The following is a 27,851-nucleotide window of genomic DNA, read 5'->3' on the forward strand; positions in this document are numbered from 1 at the left end:
AAGTGCATTGAAAAATTTATGTGTTAACAATTAAAAGTCTATTTGCTTTGAGCAAAATAATAATGTTCCTAAATTAACTGACTTTGTATTTTGCCATAACCGAATTTGGCAGATGCATCTCTCTTCTGCAATGAGATATAGCTTCTGGAGGAAAATTAAAATTTTAAGACAAAATATTAAACAATTTGAAAATTCATATATCACATTAATTTGGTCAACTGAAATTTTATTAATGAAGATATGCACAAGTATAGTGAGGTATAGGAATTTTAAAAAGATGATCATAAATTCAAAGATCCATAACAATTCACCAAATAATAATTTTCAAATACTTAAGCCATATAGTTTATGAACTTATTCAGAAATACACCTCAGATTTTACATAAAAGCATAACTAATGATAATTTTAGAAATAATCCTATTTTTACCCTGATTTTTCTCCACTGGTAGGAAAGTACAACCACAACAAGAAAAGTTTATTATATCACAATAACTTCCTTCCTTTTTTCCTTTAACTTATGAATAAAATAGAAATTTTCAAATCATCTTTTATTTGTATACATCCTTATAGAAAAAATAGTAGAGAAACTTTAAAAAATAGCTATAGTAAAATGTTATACCTTCCTAATCAATTACAATACAGAATTTTATAATTATAGTATTTCATAGTTGCTCATTATTAGAACTGACTGACTAAAATATTACAACTTTTAAATTTCCAATTTTACTGCAAATTTCAACAAATTTTCAATAATTCTTTTTACCTAATAATGCTTTGGCTTTGGAAGATACAATGGATTAAAAATCATACTTTTCTGTTATGTATATAACTAAATGTACATATATATAACTGAGTATAAGTGCTTATATGTGTATATTTAATAAACAGATAAAGGAGCTTATATGTGTATAAGTATATATACTCAGTTATATATATGTGTGTATACACACAGTTTCACAAATACTGTTTGTCATATGCAATCAAGAGAAATTAAACTCTTATTTAAAGTATTTTTGGCTTATATTTCCAATATCTTTAACATTTTATAAGAAAGAAAATGCTTTTATAACTACAATTATAGAAAAAAATGCATGAGAAATGTATACTGCAAAATTTCATTACATTCATTTTCTAATTTTCATGTTTGCAGTGAGATTTAACCAAACAGAAAACATCTTAGAAAATTAAACATATTAAAAGACTTAAGTTAAACGAAACAAAAATATTAAATGTCACTAACCCAAAGCATGCACTGCTCCTCTATGCTTGCTGGAGCTCTTGCTTGTTTTAACCACACGAACAGCATTTTCTCTGAACTGCAGCTCACAAAAATTTTCAAGAAATTTTGCCATTTCTTCTGTAACAGTATCCAGGTAAGTTTCTTTAACGAATTTCACCATTGAGGACGGAGCTAAAATTTCACATAGTGTGTTAAAATCCTCTTTTATTATTGAGTATAACTTCAGCATTGTACTTTGATATCCATGAACTATTACATCTAAATTTGAATCTCTGTTGTAAGAAGGAAAGCAGTTCTGCAGAAGATTAGCCAACAGTTTATTCTGTATGTTTTGGTATTTGATTACAACTTCTGATTCTGGATAAAGAAACAAGAGTTGTTGTAAGCACTGCTTTTTCAATAAAATTTTTTGCTGTGAATTGTTTATTTCATTATGGCTTTGTAATTTGCTCACTAAGAAGCGTCGAAGATGCAGTCTTATATCATCCCATATAGACTTGACATCCATAGAGGAATTATCTTCAACAGAATGAAGAGACGTCCTAGAGAGGAAATGGAAAGATGTTCCACTTAGAGTTGATGGGAATGAAACGCTGCTGTAGCAGGAGAGGTCCCAAAGTAAATCCAATGTCATTTCTTCTTGATTTTGTTCATTCTTCAATAAATCTTGCTAATGAAATTATAACATTAGAAATGTGATTAAGTGTAATAGATAAAATGATTTCTATAGTCATATACAATTTCATAATAATTTCAGGTTGAAATCAATACTCTAAAATTCCTCAAGATTTTATTTTTTTGCATTTGAAATTTAATCAATTCAGACGTTTTAGAATGTTAGCTTTTATGGTCTACTAAACTTTGAATTGTTCATTTCAAACCTAGCTAATTATCTTTTCAATTAGATTTCTAGACATACAGTTTTTAGCCCTCATTGTTATCCACCCAATATACCCTGAGCTGTATAAAAACTGTGGCTTAAAAATTCTAAATACAAATCTATAGTAAAATATTGATTGAAATGTATTCCTAATACAAAATAGATTCAAGATCATGCCCCTAATTCCTGGTAGACAATTTTCATGCTTGAATGAGTACACTTATTATTATAAAACCCCAAATGAACATATAATACAATGCTTTAAAATCATTCTAGAATATAGATCTTTAAATATAGTATGTGCCTGGGGGTTACTAAGATATACCTTTCTGAGAAGTCAATTTTAATACATTGAAAGATTTTAACTTTCATTTAAATTACTTTTTGAGAACTGTATTAAGAAAGATTTTACTTTGAAAATTAATCTGAGAATATTTCAATTCTCTCCAAAGAAATAACCCAAAATGAGAAAAAGATACTCTCAGAATTATTCCCCAAAAGATGATATGAAATTATTCCTTTATACTTTCTGTGCTGGCAGAAAACAATAGTGGGCATAATTATGAATAGAAAGGGACACAAAATTTACTTTTTTCTCGGGCTTTGAATTGGACACACACATTCTCCTTCCATGCCGACTCTCCTAATGATGTCTATTTTAGCTAATACTGAAATTAGTTTATATTCTCTACGTAGAAACAAGCTGAGTACAAGAGAAATGAAAGCAAGGTCCAAGTGGCATAAAATCAGGCCGGCTTTACAATTTCTTATTGACAAAGATACCAAAGGCATTATGTGTGATTCACAATTACGAACAATTCCTAGACAAATTCCAGGAATTTTCTCTCATTCACTGTAAGCACTGCAATGTCTAATGTTCTATCTGTAATAAATAATTATACCCAATAATTATACCAAGAAATGCTTTTTAAGTATTTACACAAACATTTCCTGGTTTATTTATAATGATAACTCTTTGGCATATGTATTTAAAAACCCAATTTACACACAAGGTCTCTAAAATCAGGCATGCTTCAGTGACTTTTCAAAAGTCACATACAGTAAGGCACAGAACCAAGAACGGATCCACGTTCTTTCTGCTACACTCCAGAGAGCCACAAAGTACACATGACCTCTGTGTAGCTTCTTTCTCTCTCCTCTACTGCTATTGAGTTATTTCGATACTTCTGGAAAAGAAATGTCCTTAGATAGGACACATCAGCATTACTGTAAATTCTATAAAGCAAATGAGTCATATTAGTGCCTCCGCCTTGGTTTTTTTAAGTCAGTAAATAACTGTAAATATTTGATCAAACAAAGAATAATAGATTACAGAGGTTTAAAACATATGTTTAGTACGATTGCTTAAATTTTGAAAATAACTTCAGTACATCTGCCATAATGAGGACCTCTGTTTCTTATTTAAATCGCTAGAAAATTAACAAAAAATGTTCTATGAAAAAAACAGATGTATGAAAAATGCCATCAGGACTGACATTTTTTAGCATGTAGAAACTTGATAATAAGGTCATTTAAATCTGGATCTGTTTTAATAATGTGGTTCCTTCCTTAAAATAACATGATCAATTATGTAAAAAAACCTAGGACTGGGACAAGCCTATCAGTCTAATGAATTTGAGCAAAACTAAGGTGGCCTTTGCCCTGCAGTGAATAGAGAATGACTTATGCGTGACATATTAAAAGATAATTAAAAGCTTTTGCTTTTAATTAAATGAGAAAGCATTATTACATCAGTATTAATGAAATTCAGTAAACATGCCTCTTAATAGAAATGAAAGGAATAACTATATCCATATTTATTCTTTAAGGATCCACCTTCAGGAGATAATGGGTGAGAGGTTTCCTTAAAAGAATAAGGCTTCAGGGCACACAGTCTTCCTTTCTCTTCCTTTTATTACTTTGTGAAATTAAAGAGACATCTGAAATAATAACAACAGGCAAAAACTATTTTCATCTGATTCTGTCATCCTAAGCCATCTACAACCTCCAGATATTTTCCACATCTGCCTTAGTCAATGTTTGATGTTTAGACAAAAACAGTGCCTTTTTTTTCCCTAAATTAAATTAAAACCATAACTATAGAGATACCGCTTTCTAACAATTGTGCTGCTTCTCTGGGAATCTGTTTTTGCAAGCTAGCTAGTCTTGGAGAAACAAGTGTGATAAAATTACTGTTCTTATTGAAGGTTACAAAAACTTCTCTAGCATAGAGGGTGGTCAATATCAAGAATGACCAACATAATAATTCTCTGTCATTTGGTGGTCTTGCATAAATTGCTACTTTGATTGACAAGAACTGGGTTAGACGGTTAGACTGCAGGTTAGGAATGCAGGGAATAATAGTCAAAGCCACTTAATAGACACAATCCATGGGGATCTTATTATGCTTAATAATGAGCATACAAAAAATGAATAGTGAAATGATACAAAACATAATGAATATGAACTTTTCTGGTAGACAGCTGTGATACACATCAATACATTTTGCGGTATTGATATGATATATATCATACCACAAATCACCCAGGAATCAATATTTTATCTCCATTTATATAAAATTTTATTTTATTGATAAAAATCATAGTTAAAAATTAAAACAAATAGCTCAGTGGATTATGTTGGGGATATAGCAACATAAAAACACAAACCCCTATGTACGGCAGGCTAATATGGTCACTCAAATAAATATTTACGTATAGAAATTGAATGAGTTGTATTCCCTGTTTACTCATCCCACTCCATGATAAAATAAAAATTCATTTTACCAGTGTTTTGAGAAATTTTATCAAGTCTCCATGAGAAATGAAAGATGACTCAGATGTACTGTAATTGTAGTTAGTTAGCCATTCAAAGCAGTCAGTTGTTGTTTGCAGCTGCACACCTGGACATTGTTTGTTAATTTCGGACTGTATCTCTTTAATGCAATGTTCTATGCTATAAAAAAGAGAAGAAAAAGTTGTTTTGGCAGGATATAGATAATGGCTTCATTTCATAATATCACAGGCCCTGAAATCTTCATATGTGGTACCTGGTTTTGTACAATTTACAAATTCATTCATACGATATGAAAAGAATAACAAACAGACTATACATTCATAGTTGAAAGCTGAGAGTTCAAATTTTCTGGCAGTAAAAAATGTAATACAGGAAATATAAAATAGCTACTCAGATGAACTAGAAATTCTTTTGTGTTGAAACAGAAATCAAGCACAGATGTAATTCGATAATAGCCCTCTTGATAGGCAGTGGATGAAAGGGACAGATAAAATACTGAACACTGTAAATATTAGAAATATACATTATCTACTAAGAGGTGAAGGACTATATAAATTATGAAAAACTTCAATCAATGGAATAGGAAGAAGTCATGAAGTAGTTATAAAAAGCTTATTAACTTTAAAAGTTGTAAAGTATACAAGCTATATACACAATGTTGCTACAGCCAAATACCTTTCCTGCCATCCAACTCCACTACAAAAAACAGAAACAAAAATTACTAAAAATTGCATTTAAAAAATGACTGGAAGGAAACGAAGCAAAGGGTTAATAGCAATTATATTTGGGTGGGTGTAATTAGATAAGTTTTAAATTTTACTTTTCCATATTTTCTAAATATTTATAAGGCATAAAATAAAATGCTTCATACACCAAAAAAGTAAACCAAGAACCGAGAAAAAATGTCCAGTAGAATCTTGCAATATGTATCTGGTTTAAAATTTCCATTCAAAGTATCCTTCCTGTTGATAAAATAACAGATATACTATGTTATTTTAATTTCCATATACAATTCTGTGCATTGATGATTACAAATCTTTGTGGGGTAAACTGGTGACCTTTAGCGGAGTGCCATCTGCAGAGCCACAGGGATATGACATATTACTACCACCTGATGGCAGCATATCTAAACTTCAAGAAAGCTTTCAAACAGGCAAATTCCTTTGAAGCTGAAACAGCTCACCAAAAATTGACAGCTACGCATTTGTCTCTTAATCGTATTAAGAAAGATTTGTTACCAAGAGGTAAAGTTAGTGTTTTGAAAAGGTAACTGCTATCAATTAAAGGTTCCATATGATAGAACCTGGTAGGCTTTAGAAACCAAGCGCTCATTATTAAAATAGATGTCATATGAAAGACTCTTTGAAATTCATCCAGGTGTGGGTTGCCTATAAAACATACACTGTAAAAGTTTAAGTAAAACTTTTCAGGAGACTTCTGAGCATGAGTGAATTCAAAGTAAATTACCTTGAAACAAATACATTCTGAGAATCAAAGAGCCTTTTCATGAACACAAAGAACTTAAAAGGAAAACAATACCTCCTCTGGCCACAGGCCACTCAATTTCCCGATGGGACAGCCATATTCAGGAATACCACTTCTACGTCTGACAAGAGATTGGCTTGCATTTTCTTAACTTATGTAAGCACTTCTATGGACAGAGAAACACAATGCCCTAAGCATACCCCTTGACTCTAGGGACTCTTTATCAAAGGTTTTTATTATAGCATCCTCATGTGTCTCATTCAATGAAACCTAATAGATTACAGCAATGTGAATTGGAAAGGCTCAGCAGTTAGTCTGTTTCAATGAGGACTCAGATTTTAGGCTAATTTCTAACATCCAAATCTGGGCAGAGGCCAAAAACTACAATTTATAAATAGGGTAAAGCCTTTAGAGGGCTAGATATTTTAGTAATTTGTCCAAACACTGACAAAGGGATTGAGTGGTTGCATTTCAGGGGACCTCCCTCATTGATACAAACTAAGACAGATAAACTTTATTTTAAAATCATTTTGTCACAAATTATAAAATGTCAGAACTAATTATCTACACCTGATTTTTTTTTAATTGGCTATCTTGTTGTCTGCCACTCACCAATGCCTATACACCTTGTTCTAAAAACTTAATAATCTGAAGTCTAGATATTTCTTGTCCAATTGTTATACAAAATAAATATTTTCAAAATTTATGATAAATGTCAGTTTGGTATGTAATCTGACAATTATCTTCTTTAATCAAGGTCAAAATAAATTACAATTTAATTTTCACCATTTAAAAGGTAACATTTTCAAATGCTACACATTATTTAGGATTATAAACACAGGTAGTAAAAGTGTAAGGAAATGCACTGGAATGATCAGCAGCACCCTCTGGCAGAGTGGGGATGGAAGTGGGATGAAATTGGGGAGAGGTACACAGAGAGCTTTAGCTATACTAGTAATGTTTTCTTTCTTAAACTAGATGGTGGCCACAGGAGTATTTCTCATAGTACTCTATGCCTTTTCATATGTCTCAACATTTCTTAATAAATTTGAACCCCAATGTGCTTTAATTATAATGACTCTGAATTAGCCAAGTTAATGATGTGTGCAAGTGGATGCATTACTGAGACGCTGTGTATAAATCAATTTGTAAAGCATTTTTACAATGCAATACGGAGTATGCTTTTAAAAAAGATATCTATGGTAATTTTCTCATTCAACATTCACTCCTAGATTCCCTGACTGTAAAAATTGCTTATTAAATGAAGGCATTATATTTGATAAACATTAGCTGAATGTTAAATATGTGGTAGGCATTGTGATATATACTAGGGAACCCAATGTGAATAAGACGTCATCCTGTCCCTAAAGGAATTCTGTCTAGTGAAAGAGATAAACCTGTAAATAAACAATTATAACACAGTAAGACTTGATAAGGAATGTGTACAATGTGCTAAGGGAGTACACAGGAGGGAGCCATTAAAAGTGCCTGTGGGAGGTGTAAAAAGGTTTTTCCTTGTAGAAGAGGAGATTATATGCAAGGATGTTGCTTTAAGAACATTAGTAGAATCACTGTACTTAAAATTCCCTGACACCTCACCCCTCAGAATTCAGTACTTGTCATCTAACCTCACTGTTGCCTCGCTTTAAAACTATATTTATTTGAAGAATAAGAAATATGAGTTTATTTTTATGGTCACTACTACACTCATGCATGTATGGATGTATGTGTGTATGTATATATGCACCATCTTACTTCCAAAAAGGCCGAGATGTCCTACTATTGGACAGACTGCATTAAATAACAATAGCAGTCCAAGAGCTGATTAATATTGAACTGGTGCGGTTGGAGATAGGATAAGAAACTGAAAAACAGAAGAGGATAATTATAAAATCTTGAAACTTCAGCTTATTATAAAGTTCTTACAAGATTTCAAAAGTATTATCCAGTCACAAAATAGTTAAAAGGAAAAAAGTATGTTCCATTGGTAAATTATGAGAACTTTTTAAATAAAAAGATTGTAGAAAACACATATATGTGCTTTCATGGAATGTTAGAATATAAAAATTTTTATTTCTTAAATCAGGATAGACGCCTCATGGCAGAGCTTAAAGACTTATTTATTACAGTATGGAAAACCCAAAATTTAAAAAAATTTTTTAAAGCTTCTACATTTTGATGCTCTTGCTTATACTTCTTACCCACAAAATAAGTTCAACTTAAGGAAAAGACAAGTCTTTTCAATTGTTACACTGACATTTCAATTCTGTTACATTTCTGTTCATTTCCGTGCTTTTTGTGTTTGAAAGGACAAAGAAATCATTGTGAGGTAAATAGATTTTCTAGTTTTTAGATAAGCCTTATTTATCTAACTAGATTACTAAAATTCCTTGGAATTATCAGGTAATTAATAGGGAAGAGGGCTGATGTATACAAACTAGTATGTAATTAAAATATAAGTCAGCCATGAAATGAAAACTTATTTTCCTGAGACAAAGACATTTCTGGATAATATTTTTTAAAAGAATAGTTAAAAAAGAATAGTTAAAAAAAGTAAAAAAAAAGAATAGATAAAAAGTTAAAAAGAATACTCCTAACACAACTACTTCAATGGCTAAAATGGTGAGAAATTAATGTCCTGAATTGTTTTCTATTTCAGAGACATTTAATCATTTCAAAAAGTTGTAATTACACTTTCAGGAAAAAACACTCTTGACACCAAATCTTTCTCATATGTATCCTTTCCTTTCCATTCCTTTTGTAAAAGTTTTGGCATAGGCCCTTATCATTGGTCATTGGGACTATATATTAATAGCTTCTCTCAGGATTCCCATCTATTGTTAACCCACCTTTTGTTCAGAGTTTACTATGAGCAACACAGTATGAAAGAAACTTTAGAGTTAGGGTCCTTTCTTGATTTGTTGTTATATACCACGGATCCCACTACAAAAGTTGAGAATGGCTCTTGAATGGTCCAGATGCTTTAATCTGGCCATTCATACGTAGTGTAGGCCTGTATCAACCTAAGAAAATCTAAAGTGCTTTCAAAAGAGTCAACCAACCGTGAAATACTCCCCAGAATTCCAGTCGGTGGCAGGGTAGTACTGGCAGGACCAAAGTGATCTTGTATTGATAAGAACGAGCTTCCCAACACAGTTAGATCACTTCTTCTGCCTCCTAAATCTACATCTAATTTGGATCACTTCTTATAAACTAGTGACAGGAGCAAGATGGAAGTGGCACAGGGCTATGTTAATAATATAAAGAGAAGTTTCTAGAAACATTCTATAGGGCTAGAAGGACATAGTTTAATACCCATTACAATCAAGAATAAGTAAATGTGCTCCTTTTTTTTTTTTTATATCTATGGAGGCTTGCCCAGGAATTTCAGCACAATTTAATGAAGTCAGAATGTGGTTTATCCCAACAAAACCATACAAACTGAAATTAGGAAGAGAAAAGTGGAGGATCTATACCAGCATTTGCTCTGTGCCAATTCCTTTGATTCTCTTTTTGGAGAGAGAGACAGTAAGAAAAAAGAGAGTGGGAGAATATACGTAATAATGGGAATCCTAAGAGATATGGGAACAGACCAGGTCTACATCTTTATCTCCATTGTCCTGATTAAATCAATCATTAAGCTAAACAGATTTGACTAGAAGCTACATACTGAAGGTTTTAATAATACCTATGGTTTATGTGTGAGGAGGTAGGCATACAGCAAATGCTCTCATATATATATGATTATATATATATGAAGTAGTATATATATGTATATATCATATATGTATGTATATATCATATATATGATATATCATATATGTATATATCATATATGTATGTATATATCATATACATATGATATGTATGTATATATCATATACATATGATATGTATGTATATATCATATACATATGATATGTATGTATATATCATATACATATGATATGTATGTATATATCATATACATATGATATGTATGTATATATCATATACATATGATATGTATGTATATATCATATACATATGATATGTATGTATATATCATATACATATGATATGTATGTATATGATATATGATCACATATGTATATGTATGATATATATGTGATATATATGTATGATATATATGTATGCATATATGATATATGTATGATATATGTATTATATGATATATATGTATTATATAGATATATGTATATGCATGATATATATACATATATCATATGTGTATATATACATGTATGTATATATGTATATATCATATATGTGTATAATGTATGTATATATGTATGTGCATATATGTGCATGCATGTACATATACACATGTGTATACACATGTAACATACATATATAGTATGATATATGTATGATATATGTATGATATATATGTATATGTATGATATAGATGTATCACATATACATATGATATATATGTATGTATGATATATGTATGTATATATCATATATGTATATATGTAGTATATATAGTGTGTGTGTATATATATATATACACTAAGTAAAAAAATCTAACCACAGAATGTACATATAATTCCCATTTGTATAAAAATCTATTTTGGGGTACATACATGTTTATGTAGAGAATATTTCTAGAAAATTACACAATTATTTATCAAGATAGCTTTCCTCTAAAGAACAAGACTAGGAAAGTCAGAGGAATGGAGAAAGTTTTCCTCTTCACTGCTGTCTCTACTATTTGAAATTTTATCCTTAGTATGTGTTACTTTTATAATGCAAAAATATTTAAGAAAAGGAAAAATGCATTTGAAGAGAGCTTCATCTATCATGTTCTATTCATCTAACTTTACACTAGTTTAAGATAAAACAAATGCAATAAATACCTAACAAACATGTCTAACACACATTTATTGACTCTCTTCTAGCCTACTATGTGCCAGGACTGTTTTAGGCAGTGAAAATACAGTGAAGAACAAGTAATATCCTCAAAGTGGAAATCAAAAGTCTTTTTTAAAAAATGGAAATACTGTCTGGGCATGGTGGCTCACACCTGTAATACCAGCACTTTGGGAAGCCAAGGTGGGTGAATCACCTGAGGTCAGGGGTTCGAGACCAGCCTGACCAACATGGTGAAACCCGTCTCTACTAAAAAAGTACAAAATTAGCCAGGTGTGCTGGCAGATGCCTGTAATCCCAGCTACTTGGGAGGCTGGGGCAGAAGAATCGCTTTAAGCGGGGAGGCGGAGGTTGCAGTGAGCTGAGATTGCACCATTGCACTCCAGCCTGGGCAACGAGAGTAAAACTCCATCACCAAAAAAAAAAAAAAAAAAAAAAAAAAAGGAATTACTTTTAAATTCCCATTTATTTCTTTATGAATGAGACAGAGTTTCATTATGTTGTCCAGGCTGGATTTGAACTCTTGGGCTCAAGCAATCCTCTGGCCTCAGCCTCCCAAGTAGCTAGGACTACAGGCATGTGCCACCATGCCTGGCTTAAAGAAAAGTTCTTAAAGTAGAAAATAAAGGCAACAGCTTCCAGCCCCTTCCCATCCCAGCTCCTATTCCAGTTCCCATGAAAGGATATTCCTAGTCATGGCATTCTAGAATTTGGATTGTGATTAGCAATGGCTGTGGTGTTAGTGACCATTTTTAGACAAGGTGTTGACTCAGCTGAGGCTGTGACAAGGGTCTTTTCCAGGGAAAGTTGACAGGCTTGGATTCAATCTCCAGGCACCAACCAACAAGAAAGATGAGCCGGCCACAGCAGTCATATCTGTTACCATGGCTCCAGTCCTCTTATAGTGTTCCCTCCCCTGTTCCTGCTTTCAGAGCTGGGCCAGGTCTTCACCAGGCACCTCAGATTGTTACATCAAGGGTGGAGGCTTACTTCCCACTGGCCCATTAACTAAGATCCTCTCTGGGAAACAGTGGTCCAACTATTATTGGCTCAATCTCTTTATGAAGTCTGGATTTTCAGTATCATACTATTCAACTTTTGTTATAACAATTTATAAACAGGCAGACATGTGCTTCCCTTTCTTTATTTGCCATGGAAAGATAATACAATAATATCATTCAGGAATATCCCCAAACAACAATTCTCTATTGTCTTATGCTTATTTGGCCACGAGTAGGTGAAGCTAACACATTTAAAAATAAAAGCTATACTGTACTTAAAAAAAACTCAAACACTTGAAATGTCCACAATACTTGAAAGAGTCTTGTAACAATCATCCAACGGAGCTACTGACTCCACATTTTACCCTATTCATCTCAGCCTCCTAAAGCAGAGGTCTACAGGAAACACTGAGGACACACTATGAACGATGATGGAGAAAGGAGTAACGATCACCATAGACAATCAAAATAATAGAATTAATAATGACAGAAAATAATGATGAAAAAATGGTTCAATAGGCCACCATGAGAGAGAGTGGCTTGTCTTTTTCCCACTTACCACCACCTCTACCTGCAAGCATCACTGGACTTCATGCTGAGAGCTTCAGTGGGAGAACTGGAAAAGTTTAAAAAGTAGGAAATATGAATGGGGCCAGAAAAAGTTTAGGCTACTGAGCTGCTGAAGCCCAGGATGCATTCTTAATTCTGGAGAGAACAAGAGTGCTGGAAAGGCCCAGTCAGAGTTGGAAAGTGGGTTAAGGTTTTACTCTGAGTTCAACAGTAGTTGGGGGAATTAGCCCTTTTCAGGTTTCTTCCTATGTGGCCTGGTCTTGCTCAGTAGGAGGGGAGAAGAGGTAGGGATTCTTTGAGATGTAGTATATAATGAAGAAACCCAAAACTGAAGTGCAAACACAGGAAGTTACAAAAACGATTGCAAACATTAATTTGCATCTTCTTCTTATTAAATAAGTGCCACAATACTGCCAGAAATAATAATGCACAGTAAAACCTTTGAAATGACTAATTTTCATTTTGTAGAATTTGCTCTGGCTATAAAATATATTAATATTTGTGTGTGTGTGTGAGTCAGCCATCATATGGAAAACTTGAGAGCAAATTTTTAATATGGAAGCTCAAAAAATTTAAGCATTATATAAAAAATAAGTGTAATCTATGGAATATGTACCATCTCATTAATAGGCATGGTTAAATGTCTCCCCTCTCCCTGCATTTTCTAGGTGAAGTCAAATAGTATTATTGCTGGTAGCAATTCTTATTTTTGAGACAGGGTCTCACATTGTTGCCCAGGCTGTAGCGCAGCGGTGCAATCAGAGCTCACTGCAGCCTCCACCTCCCAGGCTCAAGCGATCCTTCCACCTCAGCACCCCAAGTAGCTAAACCCATAGGGGTGAGCCACTACACCAGCTAATTTTTGTTTTTGTATTCTTAGTAGAGACAGGGTTTCGCCATATTTGTCAGGCTGGTCTCAAACTCCTGACTTTGTGATCCGCCCGCCTCGGCCTCCCAAAGTGCTGGGATTACAGGCATGAGCCACCACGTCCAGCCTATGCTGTGTCATAGTGTGAGCCCAGAAGAACTTCTGTACTTCAATGTCTTATTAAACTAATAAGTACCACTCATTTCATTAGTGCTATATGCAGTTTTCAGTTAGGGAACTAATGATACGAAGGTACAACATTCATAATGTTTCTCTTTGGCATGTTATTTACCTCTTGTTACCTATTTTGATATGTGTTTGAATAAATGATTCATCATCACTAATTTCTGCTGTCAGGCCTACTAGTCACCCAGGTCTGACTTGAATGGAAACAAGAATGTAAAAGTGAAGTGGTCTGAGAATGACAGCCTCTCCTGAAGGTCAGGTGAAGGTTCAGTGACCTTTGGGCACACTGGTCCATTCTAGTGAATCACTGCTTTGGGGAGGCAATAGAACCTGTGGCTCATAAAACCTGATGATATTAAGAAGAGAGAAGGAATTCACAAATAGATGTCAGGGTCACTGCTACTTTAAAAATTCAAGTATAAGGAAAAATATCATATTTTAAAATGAATTATTAATGTTGTTTTTTTCTTTTAAAACTATGCAGGAAAACCTATACCATACAGATGTTCATTACTTATTCAATGTGCACTACTGGGAGAGAAATAGAAACTGTTAGAATACAAAAATGCCAAGGGTAATTCAACTACTGCAGTGTAAGTGTGGCATAACTGATTCGTCATGACATACAATTTTCTAAAAGCTATTCTGTTAGAAGGCAATAAATGAGTGCATAAATGATTTATACTCTTCTGAACCACAGTTATTATTCAGTATTTTATTTTTAAAAATATATATACCCTATACTATTATGTTTATTCTCTGGAGTATAATAAAAACATAATTGAATTTGATGAAAAATAGACTTGATTCTAAATGTAGCATACAGCACATACAGCTACTTCCTTATTTGGTCCCTTGTGAAGATCAATGGTCACTTGAGGTGGTTCTGCTCTAGGTTCGTTTTAATATATGGGCAATAAAATATTTTTAATTTAAAAATTATATCCTATGTTCCATATTGTATTTTCTTTTTAACACTAACATCTGAGTTTTGACCTAATAACTATATTTTAATGCAAAATACAATGTTTTAATCACCGTTTTACTTTTAAATATGATTTCTTTTTGACTAGGTTTGCAAAAAATTAAGTATGAATGGTTCATAAATAAAAATAAGCAATCCAGAACAAAAGCATCAGAGTTCAGTGACTTGTTTTATTCTGATGGAGCCTAAATGCCATTGTGAAGGAAATGGTTTACCTTTTTAAAAATATTTCAATTTTTAAAATTATAACCATCTCTGAAATTTAGGTAAATGTCTTGTTAATCTATTTAAGTAAATACTATTTTCATTTGTAAGTTCCTTTGTGTTAGAAACCGTGTCATAAAATACATAAATATATAACATGAAAGTTATATAACTACATAATTACCCTAAAGTTTAGTTATTTTATATTTATATGAAACATCAACTATACACTTTCAGTTTGGTTAAGTCTATCTCTAAAATACATATATAATGTGTATATGTATAGGTATAGTATAAAGGGCAAATACAAATTAAAAATAAGAAGTTTAATTTTCCCTGTTGAAAATAAGGGAAAAGATTTCCCTCCTCTCCTTTTTCCTTAGAGCATTTACCTTAGAAAGCTTGTCATCATAGGCCAAGCATGGTGGCTCATGCCTATAATCCCAGCACTTTGGGAGGCTGAGGCGGGTGGATCACCTGAGGTCAGGAGTTCGAGACTAGCCTGGCCAACGTCGTGAAACCCTGTCTGCACTAAAAATACAAAAATTAGCTGTGTGTGGCGGCGGGCACCTGTAATCCCAGCTACTTGAGAGGCTGAGGCACAAGAATCGCTTGAACCAGGCAGGCGGAGGTTGCAGTGAGCCGAAATTGTGCCATTGCACTCCAGCCTGGGTGACTCAAAAAAAAAAAAAAAAAAGCCTGTAATCATAAGTACTTTTTCATCTTTTGCCATGTATCTATTCCTTGGAAGACTAGATATGCCTTTTGTCAGCAGTCCTTTTGTCAGCTTTGTGACCCAAGAATGTCCTTCTCAAGAACCTGGGAGCTATCTTCTTGAAATGCAAGCATCAAGGGAGACAGCTCCCCAATCTCCCAGTTCCTGTGGGAGAGTAAGAGCCTAACTTCAGTGGTTGCCTGTTCCAATTTGCAAAACTATCTCCTGTCATAAAGATACAAAAAAGTTGCTTTCTCCTCAGGATAAAGCCAATTAGCTAACACAGGTGGTTTCCCCAATTACCATGGTAAAAAGTTAGGATGAACTATGTGTGACAAAATGTGCTATCCAGTCTTCCTACCTGAGGACTAGTGATTGTTTATCTTGATAACATGTAATGTAATGGGCTGTATCTGCTTCAGTATTTAAAGGGGTGGGATTCCCTTCCATTTTTGCAAGCTCTTAGCCAACTGCCTGAAATGCACATCATATTCTGGTTTTTAATGCTTATTCAATAATAAAAGTGTTTCTTTTTCCTTTCTCTACTACCTTCATGGAGAGGATTTCTGGGATGGGAGAAGATTTTGTTTTTAAGTATAATTCTCCAACAATATGCTATATTTTCAATTTACTTATGCCCATTGTTATAATAAAGAACTAACTATTCTCATGTAAAGCAGAAGGAAAAATATCATAGGAACATTTCACTTACTTGGTTCAGTTTCTTTGGAAATTCAATGTAACTATATCTTAAATTTTAAAAAAAGAAATGCTATGTATCATTACATAATAGAAATTTTTACTGTGGTTTGCACATTTGTAACCCACATTAGGTAAATTAGAACCTTTGATCAAAAGGATGCAAATAAGTAACTGTCTGATTATAGGGTCCACAACTACATATGAAAACAGAGTCCTTTCTACCAAAGAACATGTATTAATGAGAAACCATTGAGCTGTCACTGTTTCCCCCAGTATTTGGTAACATGACTTTTTGGGATAAGTGATGACTAATCTAGTATAACAACTCTCTATAAAGTCTCTAGCCTCCTACTTAAGTGAGAAAGAATCTTAAAATGACCAATATTATGCAAAAATAATTTATTTTAATGTTCTGTTTTTAGTAACTCAAGCAATCAGGGCCTTACCCTCTAACCATATTGGTGAAAATCCAGAACATCAACATTGACAAGCTCTAAGAAAACATTAGTGCCAATTCAATAAACTTTAATTGCCTATTTCAAGATAGTGCTTCTATTTTCTAGTCTTAAAAATACTACTCAGATAAAGACAATCATGTAAACTTTAAGTGAGAGGGGGGTCTAATCAATATTTTGGGGGAAAGTTAATGATAATTAAAACCTAAAATTATCTAAGAGCAGGATACAAATAGACCAGGTAAATTTCATATAAGTGAAATGTGAAAACAACTTGTTTTAAATAATTAACAATATTTACCTTGCAGCATTTTGTTCAATCTTTTCATCAATGTCACTGAAGATCTGCTCAAACTCCAAGTCTCCAGGAAATGAGTTTAACAAACAATGTAGGTCAAAAGAATTATGAGAATATTCATCATCCCAATCCATTCTGAGGAGTAAGAATAAATAATAAAACATGTCAGTTCCCCCACAATGGCCGGGGATAGGGGTGAGCAGAAATTCACCTCAAGTTGTGATACTAAACCAAAAATAATAATTCCCATTTACAGGCACCATGAAATATAGCAGTTGGAGAACTAGGGTATTATAAAGCTAGGTAGAATGCTTCGTTATTTAAATTTCATGAGGTGTGACCTAATTTTCGCACTTCTGTATTGTTTGAAAGCTGAGGGCCAGGCACGGTGGCTCATGCCTGTAATCCCAGCACTTTGGGAGGCCGAGGCGGGTGGATCACGAGGTCAGGAGATCCAGACCATCCTGGCTAACATGGTGAAACCCCATCTCTACTAAATGTACAAAAAATTAGCCGGGCGTGATGGCAGGTGCCTGTGGTCCCAGCTACTTGGGAGGCTGAGGCAGGAGAATATTGTGAACCCAGGAGACGGAGCTTGCAGCGAGCCGAGATCGCGCCACTGCACTCCAGCCTGGGCGAGAGAGCGAGACTCCGTCTCAAAAAAAAAAAAAAAAAGGAAGCTGAACAAAACAGCAGCCCTCAGAGAGTACTTAAGCATCCTGCAGCTTCTCACTATAGCCAAGAACTGTACTGGAAGTGACAGAGCCCACAGACCACTGTGAACAAGGGTGGGTGCAGCAAAAATTCAATACCTTCCCTCAACCCTTGTCAATATACTCACCCGGAAATTGTGGCCTTAGACTTTTTGAAGCTTCACCCCACTGGGTCTATTTATAGTGAAGGATGCAAAACTGTCCTTGAGTTCCTCTAGCACCCCTTGACAACCTCAGTATGGATACCTAACTAAAAACTGAATGATATGATACTCCTTCTTGAGGCACATGCATTTCCCCACCATCAAAGCTTTAATCATTCATTCTCTCTATATACTGAATATTTGATAGGTTATATGCACTGCTGTAGAGGCTGGGATATAGCTGCAATAAATTAAATTCCCTGCCCTCATGGAGTTTTTATTCTAGTGGGGAAGACAGATTTTTTACAACACATAAACAGATATATTTAATCAAAAATCACATGGTGAGAAGTGCTATAAGAACAAGTAAAGCATGGCAATGGGCTAGATTAAGAGTGATGGAGCAAGGACAGAGTGTGAGCTATTTTATTTAGGAATATCAGGGAAGGTCTCTGAGGAGGTGACACTTGAGTAGAAGAAATAAGTGCAGAAGCTATGGGGAAAGAAGTAAGTGGGAAAGACAAACTAGCTTCTTGATTGCTTTGGCCAAGAAATGACTCTTACCACATCTGCTTAAATGTGGTTAAGAGCTCTCTAGTGAGAGCTAGTCACGTGACCCTACCTGGCTGCGAAGGTGTCTGGGAAATGCTGCCACTGGCTGGGCATTTGATTCCAGGAAAGCTGTATGCCATGAATGGAGATCACTAACCTTTGGTAGACAGCTAGCCTTTCTGCCACTACCATTCATTTGGTTAAACTTGATTCTCCACTTTCATGCTATTGATTTGCCTCAAATGTCTAAATGATCCATGGTAATCCATTCTTATTTATTGACAAAGGACTAGGTTGATAGATACTGGTAGCTAGCAAGGATTTTCTCTACTGTTAAGAGGTTGTTTTATCCAAAAGGTCTCTATAACGCCAGAGCAGGAACGTTGATTCAGACACTACATGAGTGAACGCTGTGTATCTATCAGTGGGTATCTCCTTAGGATTTGTGAACAGAAGCAAGCACATATCTGATGATTTGCACAAGTGACCAACCAAGAGTACATTACAGCTACAGTGGAATTGCCAGAGGTGTGTGAACCAGAGCAACTCCATCTTGAATAGGAGCTGGGTAAAATAAGGCTGAGACCTACTGGACTTCATTCCCAGATGGTTAAGGCATTCCAAGTCACAGGATGAGACAGGAGGTCAGCACAAAGTACAGATCATAAAGATCTTGTTGATAAAACAGCTTGCAGTAAAGAAGCCAGCCAAAACCCATTAAATCAAGATGGCCATGATAGTATAACCTCAGTTGTCCTCACTGCTACACTCCCACTAGTGCCATGACAGTTTACAAATGCCATGGCAACATCAGGAAGTTACCCTATATGGCCTAGAAAGGGGAGGCATGAATAATCCACCCCTTGTTTGGCATATCATCAAGAAATAACCATAAAAATGGGCAACCAGCAGCCCATGGGGCTGCTCTGTCTATGGAGTAACCATCTCTTATTCCTCTACTCTCTTAATAAACTTGCTTTTACTTTACTCTATGGACACCCTGAATTCTTTCTTGCACAAGATCCAAGAACACTCTCTTGGGGTCTGGATCAGGACTCCTTTCCTCTAGCATCTTTCTGGTGACCACAGAATGGACTATCATAAGGAAACCCCAACCCAAAGGCTAACTTTAGGCAAGTGGTGGGGCCTGGTAACATCTTTCTGGCAAACCCCAAAGTGATGATACTGAAGAAACCCCCCAATCCAAAGGAAATGGACCACAGCACTGATCAGCCAACTTTGGGTAAGTGGTGGGGTACCCAGATAAATAATGGGATTGGGTTAGAGGCTCAACTTAGGGGGGTCAGAGTCTCTCCTAAGACACTGGGTTAGAGTCCCCTCTTAATAAAAGGCAAGGATGCTTGGCCAACCTTGGGTTAGAGACCCAACTTAGGAGGGTTAGGGTTCCTTATAAGATTTAGGGGGTTAGAGGCCCCTCTCGGTAAAGTCCCTTTGGGCTAAGAATGGGTTTGGCATTACGGTATGTGAACTGCTATTCTCTTTGGATTAATCTGCCTTGCACTCTTTGTTGATGGCTATGGGTGACAGGATTAGGCATGTACAGGATCATAGGACATGGGGAGCTTTTTCCTCCCCAAAAAGGGAAAAACTTGAGAGCCGACGGAACTTCTGGAAAAGATCCCTTTGCGACCAACAAGTGGCCACCTGAACTTTTGAACAATGGGTAGGTCTTTCTCTGGTCTCCCTGAACTCTTCGCCTTCCCCACCCCGCCTGAGGCCATGCTTTCCTTTTTCTCTCTGTGCAAACCGGTTGAATGAATGGTAGAAATCAGTGTTTATCTCCTACAAAGTTTCGATTAATGGGAAAAAGGACTTGTGAAGCTAGTCTTAAGCTGTAGTGAATCTGGTGTACTTTGTGGGTCTTTCTGTATTCTTCTGTCATGAACAGGAGTACCTTAGGATAGAATATGGGCTTAGGACACCTGTAAGCTCGCTTTTCAAGATGGCCCAGCAAACTGTCAGTTACAAACTTTGGGGCAAGTCCCTGAAAAAAATTGGATAAGGTTTCCCTCTTGTCTTGTATGTCCTTGGGAGCTTGACCTTGTAACCACATAGCAGTACTTTCTCTTGGTCTCTGCCATCACAATGGCGGCCCAGGTTCAGGGTCCAATTCCTGCCTTAGGGAATGAGTCCTCTATCTTCTGTCTGTGTATTTATATGTGTTGTGTGTGTGATGTTTATATGTGAAAGAGCTTTGATTAATTGGCTTAATAATAAGACCTGAAATCAAATATTTTGTCAGAAAAGTAATAAGTGTAATGCCTTTCATTTAGTTCATGTGACTGAAGTAATATTTGGGAAATAAAGACAGTTTTAAACATTACTGGTAAATAAAAATATCTTCAAAAATGTAGACATTGGGTCTAAATTATGTGGGTCAGATATTAAGTTTACTAAATACTTCAAGGTCATAAACTGCTTAACTTTGAAAAATTATTCAATTTGTTTTGGAGCATTAGATTCTAGATAAGGCCTGGGGATATGTGAAATCAACCATGACCCCTAGCTATGCAAAGAAGGTTACGAAGAAAAGAAATTTTACGTAAGAAATGCTCTTGTATGTAAATTTTTATCCTAAAGTAAAATAACTGGTTGTTTAAAAAGAGAGATGTTTAGGACAAGTCAGAAAGTCCAAGTACCTCATAGATTGTCTGTGTAAGTTATGAAAGAATTTATGAAAGGGAATTTATGCAAGAAATGTACAATTTAAAGGTGATTAGGCCTCCTAACTGCTTCATAAAATGTCACTATGACTCTTAACTGTACAACCTTTCTGTTTTACAGCTAGGTAAGGCCTAGGACATGTGGAGTTAGATGCTGGAAAGAGTCAGACCTTATCTGCACTTCTGTCTGGGTCCCAGGCTCCACACCTAGTACAAAATTAAAAATCCCATACTTACCAAGGTTTTTACCAAAAGTAAAAGTCGCTAAGAGTTAACACTTAACATGTAATTGAGACTACTGAAAAACAGTCTACACACAAGGCCTGTAAGGAAAGTAGAATATACTTTTGGTAAAAGATTATAAGAAGTCATGGGAATGTGGATTTATTTACTTTTTGGCTAAAGGATTGTTTTAAGTTAGATAAAGTAAGGCTGAAGGTTTAAACAAGTTGTGGAAGTTTTGTGAAAAATTAATCTTGTAAAAATAATTCTGTGTGTGAACATATTGGCTAAAGTTAAAGGGGTATTATTCAGTGTTTCCATACATTGGAATAAAAGCACAACAGGTTTTCCTTAGGGCAAAGACCTGCTTTTAATCTGCTCTTTAACAAAAATTGTAAAGGGTTATAAAAGATTTATGAGAATCTTACCTTATGGTCAAACTGATTAAGATTGAATACATTTGTCTGTAAGGTTTTATTAAGAATTCGGTTTGACACCAATAATACACTAATGCAACAGTGACATTTAGCTTATTTAGTATAAAGCCATACAGGAAGCATTATCAAATGTAAAATGGTGTTTCGTTTTCTTTGGGCTGTATTTGTATAAATATGTTATTGGTATATGTTCCAAAATTATGGGAAACTTATAATTCTAAAGTGACTTAGTGTATGTTATTAAATAATTATAATCATTACATAAAATTATTGTATGCTACAAAGGTGGCCAAATTTCTTTGTCAATTATGTTTTTAACTGTGACTGTCCTAAGATGTTTTGTCATCCACAGACAATTGTTGTCTTGTTTTGGTCCTCTTTAGTAGGTGATTTATAATCAACTATACAACTCTAGCAGATGTTCTTGAATGCAGGTTTTCTGATAACTTTGGAGACTGTGACATCAGAATGGAGGAAAAAACTTTCAGGACTCTCATGGAGAGCTGAAATGTTCATGACTATCAAACAGGAGTTAACTGCATTGACTAAACTAATAGAAGTCTAAAATAATCTTTTTAACATTTTGCTTAAAATGTTGCTGATCCTTTGTTTTGTTTTTCAGAATCAAGAGAACTTTTATTTTGAGCTATTTACAGCTTTAAACAATTGAGTGAAGTATACTCCTGTGAACAAAATTTGGGGCATATTTGTTTCTCTCCATGTGATTTCTCCAGAATTTGGAAACTATTTGTGAATGTTCTTAATTTATGGCAATATAGTTATTTGCATAAGTGCAATAAGAATCTGTTTTCAGCCAGGCACAGTGGCTCATGCCCGTAGTCCCAGCACTTTGGGAGTCCGAGGCAGAGGGATCACCTGAGGTCAGGAGTTTGAGACCAGCCTGGTCAACATGGTGAAACCCCGTCTCTACTAAAAATACAAAAATTAGCTGAGCATGATGGTGGGTGCCTGTAATCCCAGCTACTCAGGAGACTGAGGCAGGAGAATCACTTGAACCTGGGAGGCAGAGGTTGCACTGAACCAAGATCGTGTCATTGCACTCCAGCCTGGGTGACGGAGCGAGATTCCCTCTCAAAAAAAAAGAAAAAAAAAAAAAAAAAAGAATCTGTTTTCATTTTCAACAGGACACAAAGGACACAATAACCAGTTTCTGGTTATTTTACCAAGGTTTTGACTGGAATGGTGTGCATTCCTTTAAGGAATCAAACTTGACTTGTAAAGCCAATAAAAGCCTTTTGGAGAACTGGCCTCATACCTTGTCTACACAGTCTCTGTGTACAGTGTTTCTGTCCTGTGGTAAGCAAAGAATGTCACTTTCTAATAGATCCAGGAGTTCCAAGTTATCTTGGGACCTTAAAAGGAGAGGAATTTACTCAACTCATAGGTATTTGAGGGTACAAGCCCATGACTTGGCTTGGCTTTAAAAAAGTCTTGAGGTCAGGTGTAGTGGCTCATGCCTGTAATCCCAGCATTTTGCGGGGCTGAGACGGGAGGATCTCCTGCAGTTGGGAGTTTGAGACCAGCCTGGCCAACATGGCAAAACCTTGTATCTACTAAAAATACAAAAATTAGCTGAGTGTGGGGCACATGCCTGTAATCCCAGCTACTCAGGAGGCTAAGGCAGGAGAATTGCTTGAGCCCAGGAGGCAGAGGTTGCAGTGAGCTGAGATCATGCCACTGTACTCCAGCCTGGATGACAGAGTGAGACTCTGTCTCAATAAATAAGTAAATAAAAATAAAAATAAAATAAAAAAGTCTTGCGATTCCTCACTGATGCTTGAGAAAATAAAATTTAAAAGTCTTGAGATTCCTTACTGATTCCTACTGACGCTTTCTGACTGAGCTCCTCTCTACCCTGAACACAAGAGACCCTAATAGTTAGGCAGGAATATCATCACCCGTATTCAGCCTGAAGAAGTTATGGAAGATGGATCTTCCTGCCTCTGCAACACTTAGGATTAAGGGCTAAGGGTTAAAATAGCTTTCAGTAGGATTAAGTTTAGGATTAAGGGCTAAAACAACTTACAGTAAAGAAGCCAGCCAAAATCCATCAAAACCAAGATGGCCACAAGAGTGACCCCTGGTCATCCTCACTGCTACACTCCCATCAGCACCATGACAGTTTACAAATGCCACGGCAACATTAGAAGTTACCCTATATGGTCTAGAAAGGGAAGGCATGAATAATCCACCCCTTGTTTAGCATATCATCAAGAAATAACCATAAAAATGGGCAACTAGCAGCCCATGGGGCTGCTCTGTCTATGGAGTAGCCATTCTTTTATTCCTCTACTTTCTTAATACACTTGCTTTCACTTTACTCTATGGACTCACCCTGAATTCCTTCTTGTGCAAGATCCAAGAACCCTCTCTTGGGGTCTGGATAGGGACCTCTTTCCTGTAATGGAATAATTTTATTTTTCTCACTGTGGATTAGTTCTGCTTCTTTGTTCTTTCCCATGCCTTGGTAGAGGCCCGGAAGTAACCCAGAATCTGTTCTGCTTCTCATATTGTGTTCAACACTCATAGCTATATGTGCCAACCACCTAGATTTTCAACTTTGTTGAGAAAACATTTCAAGGAAGCAAATGCTATAGCATAATAAGAGGAAGGGGCTAACCTATTTAGCTGCTCATAAACACTTCTTCAGAGCCTTCCCTCCTTGATGACTACCCTGTAGCCTACTTCATTCTGTTATTTTTGTCTTTGAAGTTGGCATTACTCCAGGGAATGGCTCTTACTACCATAGCAACTTCCTCTTTTGCATGTTGTAGAGTGTTGTTTCCATGCCTCCAGTTTCTTCATTGGTCTGAGCCTCTTTACTTTCTATCTTCCAGAAATATCCCAATGGCACCTCAAATTTCTTTCAGGTTTGCTTTACTACATGTCTTTACTGACATTTCAATAGGATTTCAGGAGGGAAGAAAAGTAAATATATGTGCTTAGTCCTCTATCTTCAGAATTTTCTACCTTTTAATGTCTCATACTAAGGCAAATATGCAAAAAATTATGAGACTTTTGAACATCTGAAATTGATGTACAGAGTGTCAGGAAGGCAGAGCAAGAAGGCTGAATAGAAGATGTTACCAAGGGTTCTCCATGCAGGAACACCAAATTTTAACAACTAAGTACACACAAAAAGTGTTATAAGAGCCAAAAATCAGGTAAAGTTAACATGGTTTTAACTTCCTATCACTGAAAGAGGCACCGAGAGAATAGAAAACACATTGCTGACGTCACCCTCCCTCATCCCTTGGCAGCAACCACATAGTGTGGAAAGACAATCTATGCACTTAGGAGAGGGAGAGCACAGTGACTGGGATGGGGGTGGGCGGGCTGGCATTGAACTCAGTGCTGCCCTGTCACAGTGGAGAGCAAAGCTGTGCTGGGCTCAGCTGGCACCCACCCATGGAGGGAATATTTGAACCAGCCATGGCCAGAAGGGAATCTCCCATCCCAGTGATCAGAACTTGAGTTCCTCTGCAATCTTCACCACCACAGGCTGTGGTGCTCTGGGGTCATAAACTTGAAAGGGAGTCTAGGATACAAGGATGGCTATTTCTAGGCACACCCTTGGGTTGCGCTGGGCTTAGAATCAGTGGACTAAAGCAGTATATGACCTAGGGAGACACCAGCTGGGGCAGCTAAGGGAGTGCTTGTGTCACCCCTCCCCCAACCCCAGGCAGCACAGCTCACAGCTGCAAAAGATACTCGTTCCTTCTGATTGAGGAGAGCAGAGTGAAGAGTAAAGAGGACTTTGTCTTGCATCTTGGATACTAGCTCAGCAACAAAAGTACAGGGTACCAGGCAGACTTGTGAGGTCCCTATTCCAGGCCCTCGTTCCTAGATGACATTTCTAGACAAATCCTGGGCCAGAAAGAAACCAGCTGCCTTGATGAGAAGGACCCAGTCCTGTCAGGATTCATCGCCTGCTGACTAGAGAGCTCTTGATTCCTGGATAACTAACAATGCTATCCAGGTAGTATACTGTGGGCCTCAGGTGAGATTCTTAGATATGTTGACTTTAGGTGAAACCTTGCATATTCCCAGCTGTGATGACTATGGTGAAAGACTCCTTCTGCTTGAGAAAAACAGGGGGAAAAGTAAAAGGGTCTTAGTCTTGCTCTTTAGGTACGAGCTCAGCCACAGTGGGGTAGAGCACTAAGTGGGCTCTTGAGGTCCCCAAGTCCAGGCCTAGGCTCTTGGATGGCATTTCTGGCCCTGCCCTGGGCCAGATGGGAGTCCACTATCCTGAAGGGTGAGTCTCATGCCTGGCAACATTCATGACAAGCTGACTGACTGAAGAGCCCTTGGGCCCTATGGGAACATTGGCTGTAGCCTGGCAATACTCCATTTGGGCCTGTGGTGATGGTGGCCACAGAGTGAGGCTCCTCTGCCTGTGGAAAGGGGAAGGAACAGTGGGAAGGACTTTGTCTTGTGGTTTGAGGGCCAGCTTAGCCACAGTAGAACAGAACACCAGATAGATTTCTAAGGGTTTTGACTCCAATCCCTGGCTCCAAGACAGTAGCTATGAACCCACCTACAGCGTGGGGGAACTTACTGCCCTGAAGGGAGGGTACAAACCTGGCTGGCTTCCCCACCTGTTGTATAGAGATTCCTAGGGCCTTGAGTGAACATAGGTGATAACCAGTTAGTGGTTACAGCAGCCCTTAGGCAAGACCCAGTGCTGTGCTGGCTACAGGTCTGACCCAAGGAAGTTCTAGTGGTGGTGGCCACAGGGGTGCTTATATTACCCCACCCCCAGCTCCAGGTGGCTCAGCACAGAGACAGAGACAGAGAGAGACTCAGATTGTTTAGGAGAAAGTAAGGGAGGAGAACATGAGTCTCTGTTTGATAATCTAGTGAATTCTTCTGGATCATATCAAAGATTACCAAGGTGGTACCTCTATAAGATTGCAAGAACCATAGTGTAACTGGGCATGGGGCCCAAGTCCCTTCAAATACCTGGAAAGCATTCCCAACAAAGACAGGCACAAACAAGCCCAGCCTGTGAAGACTACAATAAATACCTAATTATTCTATGTCCAGGCACAAAAAAAAAAAAAAAAATCCACAAGCATCAAGACCATCCAGGAAAACATGACCTCACCCAATGAACTAAATAAGGTACCAGAGACCAATCCTAGAGAAAACCCTATATGTGACATTTCAGAGAATTTAAAATAGCTGTGTTGAGGAAAATCAAAGAAATTCAAGATAACACAGAGAAGGAATTCAGAATTTTATCAGATAACTTTAACAAAGAGATTAAAATAAAAAGAATCAAGCAGAAATTCTGGAGTTGAAAAATGTAATTGACATACTGAAGAGAGCATCGGAGTCTCTTAAAAGCAGAATTGACCAAGCAGAAGAAAGAATTAGTGAGCTCAAAGACAGGCTATTTGAAAATACACAGTCAGAGAAGACAAAAGAAAAAAGAATAAAAAATAATGAAGCAGGCCAGAAGATCTAGAAAACAGCCTGAAAAGGGCGAATCTAAGAGTTATTGGCCTTAAAGAGAGAAAGAAAGGGGCAGAAAGTTTATTGAAAGAAATAATTTTAAAAATGGCACCTCAAACTTAGAGAGGTATATCAACATTCAAGTTCAAGAAGGTTATAGAACACCAAGTAGATTTAACCCAAAGAAGACCACCTCAAGGCATTTAATAATCAAACTCCCAAAAGTCATAGATTAAAAAAAAAAGAATCCTGCTGGGCGCAGTAGCTCATGCCTGTAATCCCAGCATTTTGGGAGGCCAAGGAGGGTGGATCGCCAGGTCAGGGGTTCAAGACCAGCCTGGCCAACATGGTGAAACCC

The 27,851-nt window shown here is 36.3% G+C and overlaps 1 protein-coding gene across 10 annotated transcripts in view; it reads right to left on the minus strand.

Annotated features, from left to right (window-relative positions):
- The window catches only part of KIAA0825 (KIAA0825 ortholog), a 477,056-nt gene that overhangs the window by 383,575 nt on the left and 65,630 nt on the right, over positions 1-27,851 (minus strand). For 8 of the 10 annotated variants that reach the window (XM_063664987.1, XM_054489405.2, XM_063664988.1 and 5 more), the window contains 3 exons: positions 17,265-17,396; positions 4,908-5,076; positions 1,242-1,911 (listed from right to left, as the gene is read on the minus strand). In XM_063664987.1, the coding sequence (XP_063521057.1) occupies positions 1,242-1,911; positions 4,908-5,076; positions 17,265-17,395 (970 nt within the window). In that variant the 5' untranslated portion in view covers position 17,396. Of the gene's footprint in view, positions 1-1,241; positions 1,912-4,907; positions 5,077-12,837; positions 12,895-17,264; positions 17,397-27,851 lie in introns of those variants that run through there. The other 2 variants (XM_063664990.1, XM_063664991.1) reach the window with 2 other exon arrangements.

Source organism: Pongo pygmaeus, chromosome 4 (assembly GCF_028885625.2).
Source record: "Pongo pygmaeus isolate AG05252 chromosome 4, NHGRI_mPonPyg2-v2.0_pri, whole genome shotgun sequence".
In the NCBI taxonomy this organism is placed as follows: domain Eukaryota; kingdom Metazoa; phylum Chordata; class Mammalia; order Primates; family Hominidae; genus Pongo; species Pongo pygmaeus.